The 18,660-nt window shown below is 49.4% G+C and overlaps 1 protein-coding gene across 2 annotated transcripts in view; it reads right to left on the reverse strand.

The window, feature by feature from the left end:
- Nucleotides 1-1,005: 1,005 nt before the first annotated feature.
- Nucleotides 1,006-18,660, reverse strand: part of LOC118231059 (cytochrome P450 26B1) — a 29,980-nt gene continuing 12,325 nt past the window's right edge. For both annotated transcript variants that reach the window (XM_035424497.1, XM_035424498.1), the window contains exons 2-6: nucleotides 14,818-15,042; nucleotides 5,998-6,273; nucleotides 4,846-5,001; nucleotides 2,055-2,336; nucleotides 1,006-1,706 (exon numbers count right to left, since the gene is read on the reverse strand). In XM_035424497.1, the coding sequence (XP_035280388.1) occupies nucleotides 1,314-1,706; nucleotides 2,055-2,336; nucleotides 4,846-5,001; nucleotides 5,998-6,273; nucleotides 14,818-15,042 (1,332 nt within the window). In that variant the 3' untranslated portion in view covers nucleotides 1,006-1,313. The remainder of the gene's footprint in view (nucleotides 1,707-2,054; nucleotides 2,337-4,845; nucleotides 5,002-5,997; nucleotides 6,274-14,817; nucleotides 15,043-18,660) is intronic.

Consider the following 18,660-nt stretch of genomic DNA (forward strand, 5'->3'; position numbering starts at 1 on the left):
AACATCATCTGTTAAAAAACTTAATATAAAAATTTCTCCAAAGTTTCCTCGTCCGCATAGGAGCCGGGTTCTTCTCAGGGTCCTAGTGCCCCGGATTAAACCTGGGCTCGACTTAAATACCATTTGCATCATAGGCTTTCATTATGAAAAACAGAACAAAAACCTGTCGGATGCTTCTTCACACAGTCCCATTCCTCTTGGAATGTCCCGGCATCGGAATTTGTTTGATATTTGATTGTGCAATGACCCCTGTTTCATCTAATAAATCTTTTTTTCTACTTTTTTTTAGATTCTCCTTTTAAATTTTGCATTTTAGTGTTGAAAACCGAAGCAGCAGGAAATAAGGTACTTGTCTGTTCTCATCAGAGTCCGTTGTCTCTGGCTCCACTGCGCTCCAAAAGGAACCCCCTTAAGCAGCAGGTTTGGGGTTCCTTCTGTGAGCAGCAGGAAATGATTCACGCTGCCTGGGAAGCTTGTGTCCAGACAGTCGTTGGATACACAGTTCGCAGCCGACAGATATATCTCCGCGTGACATCATGGCAATAGAGCACAGGCTGAAGAGATTTTAAGTGAAAGGAATAGGTGATTAATTGTCTCTTATGTGCACGAGAAGGCAAAAGTTTACATGATTTTTCCAAAATATCTGTCTTCCTTTCACACCTGAGTTTGCAGACTGCCCTCAGTTTGCTCCAGCGCTTCTATCTTCCCTACTTTCTATCTTTCTTTCTTCCTGTCTCTCACACCCACTCTTTCTCTCGTTCTTACTCTCTCACTCACTCTCTTTCTATTTCTTTGTTTTTTAGTCATCTGTTCCTTCATCCCTGCGCTCCAGGTCAGGATAGTGAAAGGGAGAAGAACTAGCTCCCCCAAAATGATAAATCTCTTTACCCTGTTTTTCCCTTCCCCCTCCCATTTCCTGCTCTACCTGTACTCCCCCCCCCCCCCCCCCCCCACCACTCCCTACCCTGGTCCCCAAGCCCACTTCTGACATTCCTGGGGTCCATGCCTCATTGTGCATTTTCTCATTACATTACTTTCTTTTCTTTTTTTATGCTTTTTTTTGTTATTTTGATAGTTTTTTTAGAAAAAGAATAAAGACTATACATATTTGGCAGCTTCTTTTCTTTTCCTCTTATCTCTCAAGAATGTCCACAAAACAATAATAATTAATATAATAATAAAAAATGTCTTTCAAACTTCAATGGGGGGGCAAAAATGGTAAACAGCACTGCCGTCACTCATCTCTCGCCCAGCCATACGCTCTTTCTCTCTCTCTCTCTCTCACTCTCTCTCTCTCCCCTCCTCCCGGCCAATCAGACGGTTGCGCCCAGAATCTCGTCGGTCTTGGCCATGATCTCGTTCTGGTTGGAGTCCAGCCCGTAGAACTTGACCTTGAGGCCGTCGGTGGGGTGGATGACGGGCACGGTGGCGATGCGCGGGAAAGTCCGGGTGGCCAGCTCGAAGCGGCTGGTGCTGGCCAGCTCGATGGCCAGGATGCGGAGGAAGAGGGTGGCCAGCTGCTTGCCCAGGCAGGTGCGCACCCCGCCGCCGAAGGGCAGGTAGTGGAAGCGCCCCTCCTTGTCCTCGCTGCGCTCCTGGCTGAAGCGGTCCGGGTCGAAGGCGCCCACGTCCTTGAACACGGCCGAGGTGTCGTGGGTGTCTCGGATGCTGTACATCACGCTCCAGCCTTTAGGAATCTGCACTCCCTGTAGTGTGAGAGAGGGAGAGAGAGGGGAGAGAGAGAGGGAGAGAGAGATAGGGAGTGAGAGAGAGAGTTGTGGGGAGATAGAGAGATAGGGAGAAAGAGAGGGGAGAGAGAGAATGAGAGATAGGAAGAGAGAGAAAGAGGGACACAGAAAAAGTATGTGTGAGTCTCCCAAGTTGTGTCATCTTCAGTCAAGACTAAGAAATTCCTTCCCCCAAAAGACGAAAGGAACCTGCACCTCTGTACTGTGCTCATTAGAGGGTCCCTTAAATTCAAATATATAAACACCGTATCAAAATGTCATCACTAATAACACTCTGAGGCCAGAAGGCGTGTGGGGGCGACTCACGTCGAGCTCGAAGGTCTGCACGGCAGTGCGGTATCCCCCGGAGACGGGGGTGAAGAGGCGCAGCACCTCCTTGATGACGCAGTCCAGGTACTTGAGGCCGCAGATGTTGTCGAGGCGCAGCTCGCCCTCGCACAGGCAGCCGTTGTGCAGGATGCCCCGGCTGCGCAGCTCCTCGCGCAGTTTCTCCAGCACCGCCGGGTGGCGCAGCAGCTGCATGATCAGCGACGTGCTGGCGCTCGCCGTGGTGGCGAAGGAGGCAAAGATCAGCTCGATCGTCGACTCCTGCAAGAAAGGGGAGGGGGTGGGGGCGGATGGGAGGTTTAGCACCGAAACTTTACTGCGGTCAATAGGAACAGCTTTCCGGAGAACTCGTGATGAATTCAGTCATGGTCATAGTGAGGAGCAAACACAAGCACCACCCGCTCTACAGCCAATAGTCAAAGAGAAGATGCCAGAGAGTCTAAGTTTCACTTGATATTATAACAGGAAACACTGCTTTGCAGGTGATGATGACAGCATGTCTTGTCACACATCAGATGGAGGTGTATGCTGAGCAAAATGAGGTCATCCAAGTCAAATGAACTGCCTCCGACCTCTAACCCCTGATTCGCTGCAGATGGTAGTGCGGGTCGCCTTGACGACGTGCCAGCAAGGTGATCCATGATGCTCAGAATGTGAGGAGGGGGTGAGACAGAAGCTGCATGATTTGGGAAATGCACTTTATGGGGAGCCCTGTGGGAATGAGGTTAAATTCCCAGTGGTCGCTATTCATGTAAGAGCTTGTTTGGGCCACCCTTTCCTCACATGGGGCGGAGCTTGTGTGTTTGGGGGCACAGGGATGGGGGTCTTGCAGAGGGGGGAGGGGGGAGGAGACGAGTGGAGTGTTGCTGGAGAGGCAGCTGAAGGCTTCCTGACAACTGAGTTTTGGCTCCATTTTGTCATTTTACCTTAAGCCCTCCACGTTGGGCATGAGAGAGACAGAAAGAGAGAGAGTTTGAGAGAAAGAAAGAAAGAAAACAGGAGAGAGGAAGAGATCAGGCAAACCCCTAAAACAGTCCCGGGAATGTATCATCAATGGTGTCCAGCTGTCAATTAGGTTTCTCATTTGCTGGGCTCAAAACATTGATTTTTACAGAAGTGTGGAGAGGCTGAACTAAACCAGCCAGAAGCTCCTCTGGCAGGGTGGTGCTTCCCAATGAGGCTGTCTGCAGCATGATTATGGGAAATGGCATGTTGTTGGGCTGGTTCCCTCTGCCAAAAGCTTATTCCTGTACAGGACACCCACGCTGCTCACGCTGGGCCGGAGGTGGTGGAACGGGCTTCCAGGGTGCCTCTTTTTGAGAGCACTTTTCGATCGGTCAAATTTCCAGACATAAATGTCTCCGTCGTGTTTTCACAGAAAAAACAAAAAAACTACAGGATAACTAGCACGTGCTTAAATTTTATTCTTGCGGGAAATCTCCACTTGAGAAAGTGACCATTTACCTTGAGGTGGAAGATGGGTTCTGAATTCCTTTACATTTAACCGCTTGTTGGTACAAAAGTGTTTCCCCTGAAATCTGAAACTAGCCCATCTCTGCACTTGTATATACCTACACGCGTCCAAGCAAAGTGATCCCTATGTGCTGTACTATTATGGTCACTCAGACACTCAAGAAAAGGCTAGTGTTCTCCCAATCTAACTGATCACAGCAAAGCACAAGGTCTGATTGTCTCTGGGATTGCAGTGAGATATCCTGGAAGACGCTGATGTCAATTTGTCTCTGCATGTCTCTGTAGAAGGAACACCCTAAATCCCCCTATTTTAATTCACCTTGCTTCTCTGTGATCCATAAATAACACAATGTCTCGGTTTTCTCTGCCATAACAAGCTCTTAAAAATGTAATTTTTTTGTTTAGTAGAATCACCATGGCTACCAACATAATGAAATTTTCACTCCATTGTTGTGGGTGACATAACAATGAGGCAGGCCAATACAGATTCACCCTCACACTTTCATACCTTCATACCTAAAATACTTTAACGAGACCCTGGCCAAGTTCCTGCATCTATTTTCAGTCATAGTCTTCTTTCCTCATATGATGCACAAATATGAAATTCCAATAGTAACATTTTGTTGAAAATTACTGGGGATCTGAAGCAGCAGTTTCAAGGTTTACCAGCATTTAAATAGTTAAAGTATTAAAAATATGTATTTGATCCAGATCTGATCTGCTTGCTCTGTGTGGCGAAATTTAACACCCATATCAAAGCCAGTACAGTTGTTTGTGGGTAAAATTTATTGTTTCAGTTTCACCCTTTATCTGATGGTAACTATGCCTGTGTATACACTATACAGAGAGGGAGGGCCCAGGTCTGATTCCAAATCATTTTTAAAACGGGACCTTCCTGACTGTGTCATTTGGAATTTCCAGACAAGGTAGCAAAATGAGGACAAAAAGCCTGTTCCTAAAAAGGGGGGTTTTCCAGCTACATCTGTGTCACTGACTCTAAAGCAGTGATATTCACTCCTGTGTCTGAAGAGCTATGTGATCCCCAAGTTTTCAATATTCCTCAGAACTTCATTTATCTTGTTTATTGGGTCTGAAGAAGTTGCTGACTTGAAGGTGAAAACAAAAACCAGCAGCTCTCCAGCTTCCCATGGGCACGAGTGTATACAGCTCATCAAAAGCTTTCTAAAAATGGTGAATTCAGACAGGCTGTCTGCAGGCCAAGTTCTCCGTTCCCACAGCCAATCAGCTGAATTCAGAATGAACATGATGTAATGAGCAGCCAATGGCACGAGCGTACCTTCAGCTCCTGCATGGTGAGCTCCGCCCCGTTCTCCTTGGCGCTCTCGATCAGCACGTCCAGCGCGTCGGAGTAGTCCTTCCCCTGACTGCGCAGCGGCTTCTCCCGGATGGCCTTCTCAATGCACCTCTGCAGAGTGTCCCGCGCGCGAATGCCCTGCGCAGAAACCAGGCCAGAGCACTGTCACTATCACTCACCCACAACATGGCTGCTCACCGTCTCAACTTCCACAGCACGCGGTACCCTAGAGCCATCTAATATCCACATCATACTCTATCACCATTTTCCTTTCGTAATAACATGCCCACGTTATGTTTTTCTCAAATTCTTACCTATTTTAATGTCTTCATGATATATTGTCTTTTACATAGCTAATAAAGTGATCACCATTACACACATACCTAACTATCATTTCACATTTAGATTTTATGAAAAGTCACACTGCAGCATGTATGAACTCCACAGTGAGTTTCCAAAAATACTTTAAATTCAATGCTTGTTTGTTTTTTGAAGTGTGAGCGGCTTTTAGACAAAAACTCATTTTTCACCACCTTATCACCATCTTAAAGAAAACAGATCACTGTTGAATAAAGACAAATCACCATTTCACAGCTAATAAAATGCAACCATGTAAAATGACTCGACCATTGATTCTTTCTCAAATAAACTGCGGATGAAGCAGATTGTGGGGTGCTTTCATTTTCCAAAAAGGAATATTTTACATTTTGCTGCCAGACAAATTTGAGTCTCTGTGCCAAGGGGAAATCCTGACACACTTGACTAGCGAAATGGCAGTTGGTATTCCCCCAGACTAACTCGACTGTTTGAATTAGGGCAGGATCCTAATAGCATCTTTAGTGTGGGCACTGCAGGTCAGTGCTCGCCAAAAGGACTCCCTTGTGAATATGGAAAATACTGCAATAAATTGAAACTAAGTATAACATCAAGATACTATCCACACTCTTCCACATGCTGGCAAATACACAGATCATTGCCGCATTCATTTATTTCAAAAATATATTGCTGTGGTATATATTCACCTTTATATATTTTCAGCAAAGTCTATATATTCACAATATATTGCACCATATTCCATTTTGGATTGGAATGGTATGGCGGGGGGAAGGGGGCGGAGTCAGGATGCTTGCTCACCTTCCTGTACCCGGTGAAGGGCAGGTCTATGGGCAGGGAGAAGAGGTTGTCCACAAAGTCCTGGAAGGTGTTGAAGAGGTGGCGTATCTCCTCGTCAGAGACCCTGAAGCCCAGGAGGACGCGCACGGCCATGTGGAAGGACAGCCGCTGGGACTCGCGGTAAACGTTCACTGGCTCGGGGTTGCTGCTCCACACCCGCAGCGTCTCCTGGATCACCTGCTGGATCTTGGGCAGGTAGCTCTCCAGGGCTTCGTGGCTGAACACCTTGGCAAAAACCTGCAGAGAGAGTGAGAGAGAGAGACCGCCATTTAGTCACCAAGTTCTCCGTTATGACCCCTTAAATCCTCTCCCCTTTCCCCCCGACAGCAAAACCCACATATTCCATTGTGGGGCGCACTCATTTCCCATCTCCATTGCTGTTATGTCGTTCGATCACCCACTGTGTGTTGCACGAGATTGACTGACAATTCTAAATATGAATTCAAAATCTAAATTGGAAACCTCCACACTACTGTCTATCAGGGAGACGAGCAGCTAGTTCCTCAAGATTCAGAGCACAGAAATTACCCGTTAAATTACCCTAGAGGTATTACCCTCACAACACTGCTCAGGGTACTACTGGACGCGGGGTATTAGACCGTACTCAAATAAATAGCACAATTCCAGGAATCAGTATAGCACTATTTACAGAAATATTCCAGCACTACTTTAGGAATCACTCATTTCCTCAATCACGCCAGTTCTCATATGTGGCACCAGTGAAATGTACTCCAGCCTTTCTCCGGCGCTACTTGGAGCCTCACTCTGCTACTGGCAGAGAGACAGCGGGCAGGCCAGCATTTAGCAGATGCTTTAATCCAGAGAAACTCACACAGCTTACATGACTTTACAGTAATAACATCACCCGTTCGTATCATCGGGAATGTTAATGAAATAGTACAGGTTAAGTCCCCAGTCTGGGAATCAAACCTACGACCTTGGAGTCGCGAGCCCGGTGGTGCAGCCGTTGCGTGACGCTGCCACCCGTGAGAAGCGGAGGGCAGGCGGAGGGAGTTTGGTTTTGGTTGGAGCCGCTGCTCGGCTCCTCAGGATGTTTGAGGTCGGAGAGGAGACTTTCTCTTGGCTCTCGGTCACTCTCTGTCTCTCGTAGACGGACAGACATGCGCGGACACACACACAAGCGCGCACGCACACACACACTCACACTTCTGATAGCTGTGGATATTCACATAGTCCGACAGTGAAACTTATCACTGTAAAAAAGCTCTTGCAAATAACTGGAGTGGCACTTTGGGCAGCTGTAGAAAGCTACAATCCAAAGCCAAAAGTCAATGAAAGAGATGACTGACATTAGTCCTTTCTTCATAGGCTGTTTTCTTGTACAGGGAGTTCCCCTCTACCGTGGATTGTGACAGATAAAATGTGCAACTCCTAAGAAATGGGGCTGTATTTATGATTTGGTACCTCCGTATGGCAAAAACACAGGCGACAGGATTCCCCTGTCCTAAATGAGCCAGAAAACAAGTAAGTGTGAGTTTTTTGGGAGGGATCTCACTCATCTGATGTATCAGCAGGAATGATGCAGGTAGGGTGGAGGTGGCACCAGAGAAGCAAAACTGAAAGTGTGCTGAGGGGTATGCAGCGCTGGCATAACAGGTCAAAAAGCCCCCATCAGCCGAAAAAATGCCTACCTGAATGAGGCCTGGATTCAAGCAACATTTGTCCTTAACTTCGACTTACAAGCAAACGCAAGTTTTACACTTTTTCTGCACAAACTCAGCTCGCTGAGTCAGTCTTTCTGATCTCCGGACTCGCCAAACTGCAACGGTGGCGAAAAACAAAATAAATGGCTCTCGCTTTCGTTGTCTGTCAAATTTATGGACGAACGTTGAATCCCGGCCCACGTCAGGTTTGTTTTATTTTATTTATCTTTTGTTTTTTCAGACGGGTCCCGCTGAGATCGCAAATCTCTCCGGAGGGGAGCCCTGCCCGGGTCATTAGCTGGCTCCCAGCACGGAGGCTGACACCCTCCGACACCCACCCGTCAACACAGGGCCCCCGGGACAATTCCCAATTACACCTGGCACCCTCGCCCCCGCTTCGCCCGTGCACCCCGAACGCTCTAACACGCCCCCCCCCCCCCTCCCCAAACGGGTCAGGCACGCGCCTCGCGTCCTCCGCTAACACCACTCCGCCAAAGGACCCCGCGAAACAAGCGCTCCCGGCCGCGCCTGATTTACCGAGCGAGGGGGGGAAGAAGCCACGAAATTGTTATCCCACGGCAGTCCCCCCTGATTTACAGCCACGGCTCCTACGCCGTATTTCTCTCCTTTCTGTAAAGAGTTTTTCAATGGAAAATTCATTTTTCTCTCCTCTCTCTCTCTCTCCTCTCTCTCCTCTCTCCCTCTCCCTCTCTCTCTCTCTCTCTCCCTCTCTCCCTCTCTCTCTTTCTCTCTCTCCCTCTCTCCCTCTCTCTCTCTCTCTCTCTCTCTCGTTCTAGCGAGTGGGAGAGTTTCCCTCTTTGTCAGCTCTCGAAGGGAAAGGTAAGATTTTCCTGGCGGCGGCGGCGCATTTCTAATGCGCCTCACTTGCGAGGGTTTGTTTGGTGAAATAACATCCATGTTCCCCTTAAAGACTCCTGCGCTGAAGACTAACAATAGCACTTCTCATACGCCGCCCCGGTGCCATCTGACCCCGAATACCTTGGCCCCGCCGAGCTTTTCCACAGTTGTAAAGACGGGGGAGTAGTGGCACGCTGACGGGGACGCGTGTCCTCCTCCCCTTCCGCTTCGCGTGCCTTTTCTCTCCTCCCTGCATCCCTCTATCTCTGCCTGTCTACCCTTTCTTCTCTCCTCCTCCTCCTCCTCCCCAGATCTTTCACGTGGTATCATTTAAACACCCACTTCAATCCATGCACTCCTCTCATCCTAGCACACCTCCTCTCTCCTCACATATACTCTCTCTCTCCATCACTCTCACAGCCCAGCAAATAAGAAACCTGATTGGCAGATGAACAGCATTGATGAAAACTCCCAGGACTGTGTGGGGCTTTTCCTGCTCTCTCTCTGCCTCTCTCTCTCTCTCCTTTTCAGGAGAGTGACGGTATGAATGAACAATGCTCCACTGAGTGCCGGGTTACCGTGGCAGCGGGGGAGCGCAGATCACAGACAGGGTCAGGAAGTTAATCGCGGTGCAACTGCCGCTGCTGCTCCCGCTGCCGCCGCTGTTTTTCAGCAGGCCGACGCCTTCTCAGCCACCCGAATATCCCACCCCCCTCTCCCCCTGGCTCCTGTCCGGAGACGGGATGGGGTGCAGTGGTGCGAATGCCGCTCACAGCGTCCAAATAACTGGCCCAAAGAGAGCATCGCTCAACACTGCAGCCGTGCTCAGCTCCTCAGAGAGACATGATAGGAGTGGTCCCGTCACCTGAGTCTGTTTGCACTATAAGCTTGTGTCAAACCTGTGCGTCACTGGTCGTGAAGAGCAGGTAACCCTTAAAGGGTTTTGCCACATCGAAAACGTTAATCACACCATTTGATTGATTAACATGGATACAGACCACCATGTGCTCAATGTGTTCCGTATTTTGTAGAATGAATTAAATGTATTTTTGTGATCCCACAAAAAGCAAGCAGGTGAGGTAAAAAAAAGAAACTCCCCAGCAGGGAGGAAAATGCTCAATCTGTGCCAGAGGCCTCTCTCAGGTGAACAGACGAGGGGTAATTTAACAGAGCACAGGGCCAGAAGATTGAGAGGTTTGTCTCCTGTTCCAGAGGAAAGGGGGAGAGGGGTTCCACTGAAAGGGAGACAACGAAAATATTACGACAAGGCAAACTATTTTCCTTTTCTATTTCTCTCGTTCTGTTAATGTTTCCCTCTCAATGCATCCGTCTGTCTGCCTGTTGAAACAACAGTCTGAGAGTGTAGAGCTCATGTCACAGCCCTGTAAAAATGGACACTGAATATACAGTATATACTGAACAGTGAAAGAGTCTAGCTACTGGGTAAGTTTATTGAATCAATAAGTTTTGTAGGCGCAGTTGCTTCTGATTTATAGGTGCAGATACATCTGATTGATTACAATTTCCAACTTATTCCTAAACTAATCGACACTCATTCTTTTTCTGTGAGTCCCTGTTATATTTATAATCAGGAGTGAATATATAGCTTTGTACAAGCTGCACACTAGGCAAAAAGAAAAATGTGCAGAACAACAGTGGAGCTGTTTGCCAGTGAATTAAAAGGGATTTAATATTTGACGTAGAGATTATCCGCAGATTCTCTTTGTCAAAGGCTGATCGTATTTCAAGAAAGCGGGCACACAATGTTGCCGAGCTGTTCTGCTACCATGATAAACGTTACAAATATGACAAGCGTTGATTGAGCACCTTCTTGTCAGCTATTTTAAGTACAAGACTTGCTTTCGTCAGCCAAGATCCTTTTGACTTTTCCTTTAAGGATAGCTGCATGATGCGGGAGTCATCCGGAGAATGAGAAGAGATTAGGAAGAGGAGAAGGGGATGAGCTTTGCTTCACCCTGTTGGTTCACTGGCTCTGAGAACGTAGACCTGCTCTGTTCGGCCCATTCCACCTCAGAACATTGAGCACCCTCCTCCAGATGCAGTTGGCTCAGCTCCAGCTCCGTGCCTGTCCCCTGCCTGACAGTACCACCTGTTGGCCTTCCAACTCATCTCTCATCAGGAATAGAGTTATCCTTGCCCAGCTTCAATTACACATTGCCATTGACATTTATATTCACATAGTCCTGCAGTCATTTTTCTGTTTACTGTACATGTGTTATGTAATCATTCCTTTTCCTATTAACTGGTGCCAGCCAGTGGTAGATGGGCTCCCCCCTCTGAGTCAGGTTCTGCTCAAGGTTTCTTCCTGCCAGGGAGTTTTCCCCTGCCACTGTTGCCCTAGGCATGTTCTTGGGGGGGTTCAGGCCTGGATCTTTGTAGGGCTACTTTGCAACAACTGCTTTTTGTAAAAAGCACCGCACAAATAAAATCGACTTGAGCTGAACTGGATATTGAAAGGAACGCTGGCGTGCCTGCGCGCCTGTCAGTAAGAGTCCACCGCCATGGTGCATTAGAGAAGCATGTTTGTCCCCTCCATCCTTTCTGCGGTCCACGACCTCTTTTCTCTTGGCAGCGGCTCCTATTGCAGGTACCGAACGGCGCGGCAGCGGGTAGCCGCAAGCGAGTCAGTTCTGGCCCCCACGCCAGGAGATTCCAGTAAGTGCTCCGAAAAAAAAAAGAAAAACTAAGAAATCTCAAAATGCTTTTCGGGCTTTATTACAAAACGTGACTTTTTGATATCCGTCCGCTCCCCCAGCTAATCATTCCCATGTGTCCCCAGTGATACTGAACTGGGCTGCTGGTTTGACCGGCGTGTAACACTTCTTTATTCTTTCATCTCTCCCTTTTTTTTACTGTTCTCCTTTTCTGTCTCCTTATGCCCCCTCCTCCCTCTCTCCATCCCTCTCTCTACCCCTCCCTCCCTACCTCCTTTTAACCCTCGCAGCCTGAAACACAATCCTCCATTCATCATTTCGCTGAAACAATAATCAGCACGCCTGAGGATAAAAAACTCCCTCTGCTGGCCTCTGACGTAACTGCAGGAGCTGTTCCCCTCACTTCCGTGCGGCTGCACTCCCAGTCACTGATCCTCAGGTCCAGCTCTAATAAACACTCAGTCTTCCCTTCCACCACAGCGCTGGTATTCAGTCAATGCATTGGGTGGCTTTTATATTGTGTGTGTGTGTGTGTGTGTGTTCCAGCATTCTAGTGCATCCTCTCATCTTCTTGCTGCACACACGCCCCGTCTTGTGACACACACTTTCCAGTTTGCATGCCTACCACAGACGTTACACAGCCATTCTCCGTCGGTGACAATAATTCAGATCAAGATGGAGACAGACAAGGAAGAAGAGGAGGAGGAGGAGGGGGGGGGGGGGGGGGGGGCGAGAGTGGCTAATCTCTACGATCCTACATGTAAGGGAAACAAGGGGTTTCTGGGAAGCCAGCCCTCGCAGTCCAGCATCCAATCAGGACAGACTCCACAGGGTCCCCCGCCAGGAGCCAGCAGTGGACTGGGGCCCAGAAGTGAGGCACAGCAGGTAAGCAGGAGGCACCAGGGGCCCCGGTCAGTCGCTGGGGCCCTGAAACTCCAGTAGCTCAGGAGCCCTGGGCGGCTCTCCTGAATAGGGTCCAGTGTTTGAACTAGGTGAAATGCGTCACTGTGAGTTTCATGGCCTCTGCCTTTTGAGCCATTAACCATAGGAAACTGGAATATGACAGAATACCGTAGGGGGGACTGTGGAGCCTTGGAGGAGCCGCTCGTGCGGTACATAGTCGGAGGGAAATAGTTGAGTTTTTGGCAGTATTATTTTCTCCAGTTTTTTTTTTTTTTTTTTTTTGGTCTGGCAAATCAGTTTGAGTTTGACTAACAGCTCTGCTCCCCCCATGTACTCTCCCTTCCCTCTCTCTCTCCCTCTCTCTCTGTCTCTCTCTCTCTCACTCTCATTTTCTCTTTCTCTCTCTTTCTGTCTTTCACTGAACACAAGGTGGGAGGTTCAGGAGTCGAAAGACAAATGAAAACAGGCGGTGGAGAGGTGGAGAAAGAGGAAGAGAGATGCAGAGGAGAGAGGGATGGATAGGGACCAGGGAGTCCAAGATTTAAAGTATTTCAGGTTCAGGGCGGTGAGCTATATCAACGAACGTGAGGTTTAGCATTGGGTTTCAGGTTGAGAACCATCACAAGCCTCAACGACCTGGCTTGACTTGACGCTTGTTTCCGGAAAAGCTCTAGAATGTGAAACCATAGTGTTTGGGACAGCGCTGTGTGAAGGACTAACACTAGGGGCTAAGGTATCTATGATAGGGTGCCAGCCTTTTCAGAACCACAGACACCCACCGCTCAAAATCACCTCCTCCTACCCCCTCCTCCTAGTTTAGGTGTCCATACTGTGTCTGGCCTGTGCCAACTCCAAGCAGATTACCTCCAGCGGGACCATGGGACTTTTGTCACGGTTGTGTCACTGTTACCGACGCAAGGGTTGTTTTTAAAGTTTTATAAGTAAGTGTTCCAGCACCGTACGGACGGCCCTCCTGCTTCTTTATCCGCCAAAGGTATGCTGGATTGGTCAAAGTTCACGCACAGCTCTCGAACACCGCCACTCCCTCCACCACCGCCGACATCACCCCACCGCCATTACACCGCGTCAAGGTCAAGCAAGTCCGTCTATTGACACCCCTCCATTGTAACGGAGCCCCCTGCCCAGACACTATACTCAGGGGGTGGTTGGGGGGGGGGGGCAAACAGATGCCAGAACCCTGCTCCTGCACTAGGGGGCTGGGGTCTGGGGGTAGAAAGTAAAAAGCTCTCTTTGTGAGCCGAAAGCTCGCTGGCTAATTACAGGTCATTAGGGGCTTGTGTGAGGGCTCCCAGAGCACAGGGATTAGCCTGCTGATTACAGCCCATTGACCTTTCAGTGGTACAGCACCGTTCTGTTCCGGGACAATGGGGAGGAGGGGGGGAAAGGTATGCTCCCCCCCCCCACCCAACCTGGATAATGAAAAGAGCCTGTCCCCACCCCCCTCGAACAATTTCCTCTAATGGCTTGATGAGGCATTGACCCGCGGGGGTCCGTATCAGCCTGATCAGCCTGAGTGCGCGGCAGTGATGTCACAGGAGCCCCCTTGTTTTCGTTGAGACACCCCCCTCCCTCCATGGGTTGGGCAGAGGAGACGCATTTTTCTCACAGTTGGCACTGCGCCTCCCCATCGTGGGAGTCTGTGGTGCAGGCCAGGTGTGATTGACAGGATCGCTCTCAAGTTGTGGGCTACACCCCTGGATCTCTGCCTCCGCTCCAATCACTGCAATGTGAGCCCAAGTTGTGATTTTGGGCTGTGGAGGGGGTTTGTAGGGGGGCGGGGCTACCTTTTGCTTCTGAGTGACCTAAATAGCTCAATCTCCCATTTTCTATCCAGACAGGGATACTACAGCCAAAGCAGGTGTACAGGAAGTGTTTTGTTTTAATAGGTCAATCAATGTCAGACTAAGCTGATGAGAGAACACCTGGTTGGTAAGGGTACAGCTAAGAAGTGCAGGGAAGAGTACAGGTAAGGATACAGGAAAAGGCACAGCTTGAGGAACAGATAAGGTGTGCAGGTAGAGGTACAGGTGAGGATACAGGTAAGTGTACAGGTAAGTATATAGGTAAGGAGTTCTGGTAAGTGTACAGGTGAGTGTACAGGTAGAAAGTACAAGCAAGAATACAGGTAAGGAGTGTAGGTAGAGGTACAGGTGAGGATACAGGTAATAGGTCCACGTAAGGATACAGGTAAAGAGTGCAGGTAGAGGTACAGGTGAGGATACATGTAAGGGTACAGGTAAGGATACAGGTAAAGAGCGCAGGTAGAGGTACGGGTGAGGATACAGGTAAAGAGTGCAGGTAGAGGTACAGGTGAGGATACAGGTAAAGAGTGCAGGTAGAGGTACAGGTGAGGATACAGGTAAGGATACAGGTAAAGAGTGCAGGTAGAGGTACAGGTGAGGATACAGGTAAGGATACAGGTAAAGAGTGCAGGTAGAGGTACAGGTGAGGATACAGGTAAGAATACAGGTAAAGAGTGCAGGTAGAGGTACAGGTGAGGATACAGGTAAGGATACAGGTAAAGAGTGCAGGTAGAGGTACAGGTGAGGATACAGGTAAGGATACAGGTAAAGAGCTCAGGTAGAGGTGCAGGTGAGGATACAGGTATGGGTACACATAAGGATACAGGTAAAGAGTGCAGGGGGTACAGCAAGGCTTACCTTTCTCCTCTTTCTGTGGATGTCTCCGATGGAGTTGGCCAGGCTGTTGGGGCCCAGCAGGGTGCTGGTGCTCTGCGGCCAGTCCACCGTCACCAGGCTGTGTTCCCCCATCAGGACCTTCCGCACGTTCTCTGCGCCCGTCACCCGGATCAGGGGCCGTCCCAGCAGGTGGGTCTTAAACACATTCCCATACTTCTGCCTCCGCGACGCATGGAACCCCGAACCCTGCAGACCAAGACAGCACCCGCCCGGTTAGGACTGTCCAATCAGAGACAGAGCACCGCGACTTTCAGCCAATCAGCTAGCGTGATGCCGAAGTACCATCCAAACACAGAACAACAGATAAAACAAATCAGGCAGGAACAATAAATCTAACACTCATATTTTGCCACAATCAAATGGTGGCATTCTCGGTTGCTTTATAGAGAGGCACTAAGGTGAAAGCTGCATCCTGGAAAAAACTGGAATGGTTAAAACATATCATCAACCACTATCTCAGAGTTATAGCCAGTATTGTTTGCTCATTAACGCTTATCATGCAGAATTTTGTCATGCATAGGGCTGTCCTCCAATCAACAGTCAGCATATTTGTCTACCTTACAGGGGCTGCCTGCTTCTTATATGGTTCACTCAAATTTTGCCAAAATAAAAGCCCAATTATTTATCATATAATTTGCAGGTTTTAAAGGAATTTTAAAAGAAAAACTTTTGAATATTGTGCCAATGCACAACTCTTATAAAACTGCTTAAAAATGGACCCACAGATGTGCTGTGTATGAGGCCTGAAGGGCCCTGGAGACTGAAACGGTCTGACTGCATGCCGGTCTGGGTCTGTTGCTTTAAGTGTGAAGGGTTTAGCGCAACATTAGCCAAGGGTATTACCAGGTTAATGAGGTGTTAGCATTAATGGGAGGTAAGAGTTGCGGGGAGTGTCGGGTTTTCACCAGTGGATTATTCTGATTATTTTTTGGGGGGTGGGGGGGGGGGGGGGGGAGGGTGCATGGTGCGGTAGGGTCCGTGGGTGCATTATGGTTTGGAAGGGGGGGAGAGGGGGGCGTTATGTGGGATTTCTGTAAGCGGGTTAGTTTAAGAGATTACAGGAGAAAGGTCTTGGTTTAGCCCCCTAGATCACAGCTGGGGTCATGGAACCGATCTAATGCATGTGTGTGGAGGGAGGGGGCTCTCAGGAGACTGAGCTATGTGGTAGAGTTTTATGATGGACATGAGGTACAGAACTTGAGGTACTCTGCAGTGGGTGCATGTCACACAAAAACTTACACACACACACGCGCACACAGACACACACACACACATGCACACACGCTTCGGTCTTCCATTTTTATACATGGTAACCCACATCTGTACAGTGAAATTTTCTGTTTCTGTTAACTCAACTGTTAATTCAATTTTTTGTGAGTCTGATATAAGTTTATGTGAGTGCCTAACCAAGAGTTTATATGATTCCTGGATTAAAAGATATTCTAACCGGGGAAAAATATGCTCTATCAGAGATGATTATACACTGAGTAACGTGTACTGCAGTATATATGTACAACTGAACTTGCAATCACTTAACATCACAACCATGACCAGTCTGGCTTTGGAAAAAAAGTCTGTGGTTAGTAACATGGTCAGGATGCCATGAGGAGCCGTGACTACATGATTGGAAGGTCGCAGAGACCCTGAGTCCAGTAATCTCAGGGGTAATCACATCGGGCAAGAGGCAGGAATCAGCGACAACCAATGAGATCAGAACTCATGAGATCACATGGCTGCTAATCTCCCCCCCCTCCCACCAGAGTTAAATAATGATTACGAGCATTTTGCAAAGGCCAATCATCTTCATCCGTTCAGAATGTCACTGGGAGTGAAGCAGAGGTGGTGCAGCCTTGCGGGCCTGATCACAGGCCAGCCTAGCAGAGCAGATCTGCAGAAGCCTGGCGTGAGTGGCAGTGCCAGGGTGCCAGAGCCAGCTGTGTCCTCACCCACTGAGTGAGGAACGCACAGCGTGAACTATGCAGTGCGGCTGCTCAGAGCTACAAACTACATCATACCAGTCCACGGTAGCAGCATGAGTTTGCACTAACTTTGCCCCCCTCCCCCTTTCTCTTTCTCTCTCCCACACTCCTACACACACATGCACGTAATGGACCGAATGAGAGCATGATTCTTCACCACCCGATGCCAACAGGCTACGAGAGAAAAGCACATTCGTGTTTACCAAAAGGTCAGTGCCGGCGACCGCTGGCGGCATTTTTTAAAGGAGGAGCTCCCTTTCTGCTTAATGTCCCGTAATTGGCCGTATCCCCCTGAGCACATAAAGCCCTCTTCATAAAGAGCTACTGTACAGCTCGGCTCCAGACGCCGGTCTTTAGAAGGCTCATTTGAGCCGTTTTTGCTCAGCGTTTAGCTCTGATATTTAGACGGCTCGCTGGCCTGCCTGCATGTACACACACACTGCCGGCTATTTGTGCTCTAATTTTAGAAGCGTGGAGGCTTTTTCGCTGTTTGCTTGGCTGCTTGCGAGGGCCTGCAACCCACAGCCTGTGTTAGCCTGCTAGGCTACTGGTTAAGAGAGTGAGTTACTGTGTGCGTGTGTGTGTGTGTGTCACAAGAGGGGGTTTGTGTGCATAAGAAGTACTAGAATGCTGGCACACACACACACACACACACACACACACACAGTAACTCTGGAGCGACTGAAAGCTCCATGAATGTGTGTACTCCTTGGCCTCCGCCGGGCCTCCAGATAAAAGCCACTTTGGCTGTTTAGTCCCATACGGGGCGGGGTGCCCCGCTGCCCCATTACACACCTGGAATGGCTGGTATGGGTTCCCCGTGCTCTGCAGAAGGGGGCCGCGGCCCTAACCGGGCTAAGCCGCTTTGGGATAACGAATTAATGACGCCGTGAATGGCGGCTTTGTCGGGGACCTGACTTATCGTTTCCCCCACTTAACACAAACGCTTTTGACACTCGCCAGCAGACCACATGCCCCCGGTCACACAGCCGCCATCGTGTGCCGGGGCCGGGGCCGGGGGGAAGGGGAGGGGGGGTTTAGGGGGGCCCCTCTCGAGGAGAGGAGCCGGGGGAAGCGCGCTTGCGCAGGACGCGGGGCCCCGCCCCGCCGCGCGTCTCCGGCCCCCTCGGCGACCCCGCCGCGCCGCGCTCATTTGATGCCTGATCAAGGGAGATTAACCCCGGTGCCCCGCGCTCTGGGAAAGCTCCGCGGGCCGAGCCTCCGCCCGCGGCGGGGTGAATTACGCACAGCTGGTTGCCGTGGCGCCCGCTGTTTCATTCACACGCGGCCGTGCTGCGGGGTTGCCATGATAACGCGGCGAGCCGCCCCGTCTCATTCGCTCCTCGCGCTGTCAATAACAGAGCCGGGCTCAGACCCACTTCATTTCAGTTCATGAACTGGAGAAATGCCTCTTACCGTTAAGATGTTCCAATTGCCAGACTGAACTTAAATTCACTTACTGAAATAACTCCAGCCGTGGGCGACAGATGTTTACAGATAATAACAACACTCACCACTCTGGGCTCCTGCCGGAACAGAGGAAGTTGAAACTGAGATATAACTTGCATAATTATGTCATGGCACAGTGTTACAGCATGATGTAATATGAATAAAAAGCCAAAGCTTTGGCACCTCTGTGCGTTTGTCATGCAGGATTACTCCAGGGCCTTTGGCCTCCCTACACCGCTAAGCATTTCTCAGAAAGAGATGCCCAGCAGGGGGTACAGACCGTTCACTGAACCTCGGCCGGCAGCATCAGTTAGCCAAGCCTGCAATCTGATGAAGCAGGGCACAAATTTAATTTAAAAAACGGTCCTCCTTTCCA

The sequence above is a fragment of the Anguilla anguilla genome, chromosome 7 (genome assembly GCF_013347855.1).
Source record: "Anguilla anguilla isolate fAngAng1 chromosome 7, fAngAng1.pri, whole genome shotgun sequence".
NCBI lineage: Eukaryota > Metazoa > Chordata > Actinopteri > Anguilliformes > Anguillidae > Anguilla > Anguilla anguilla.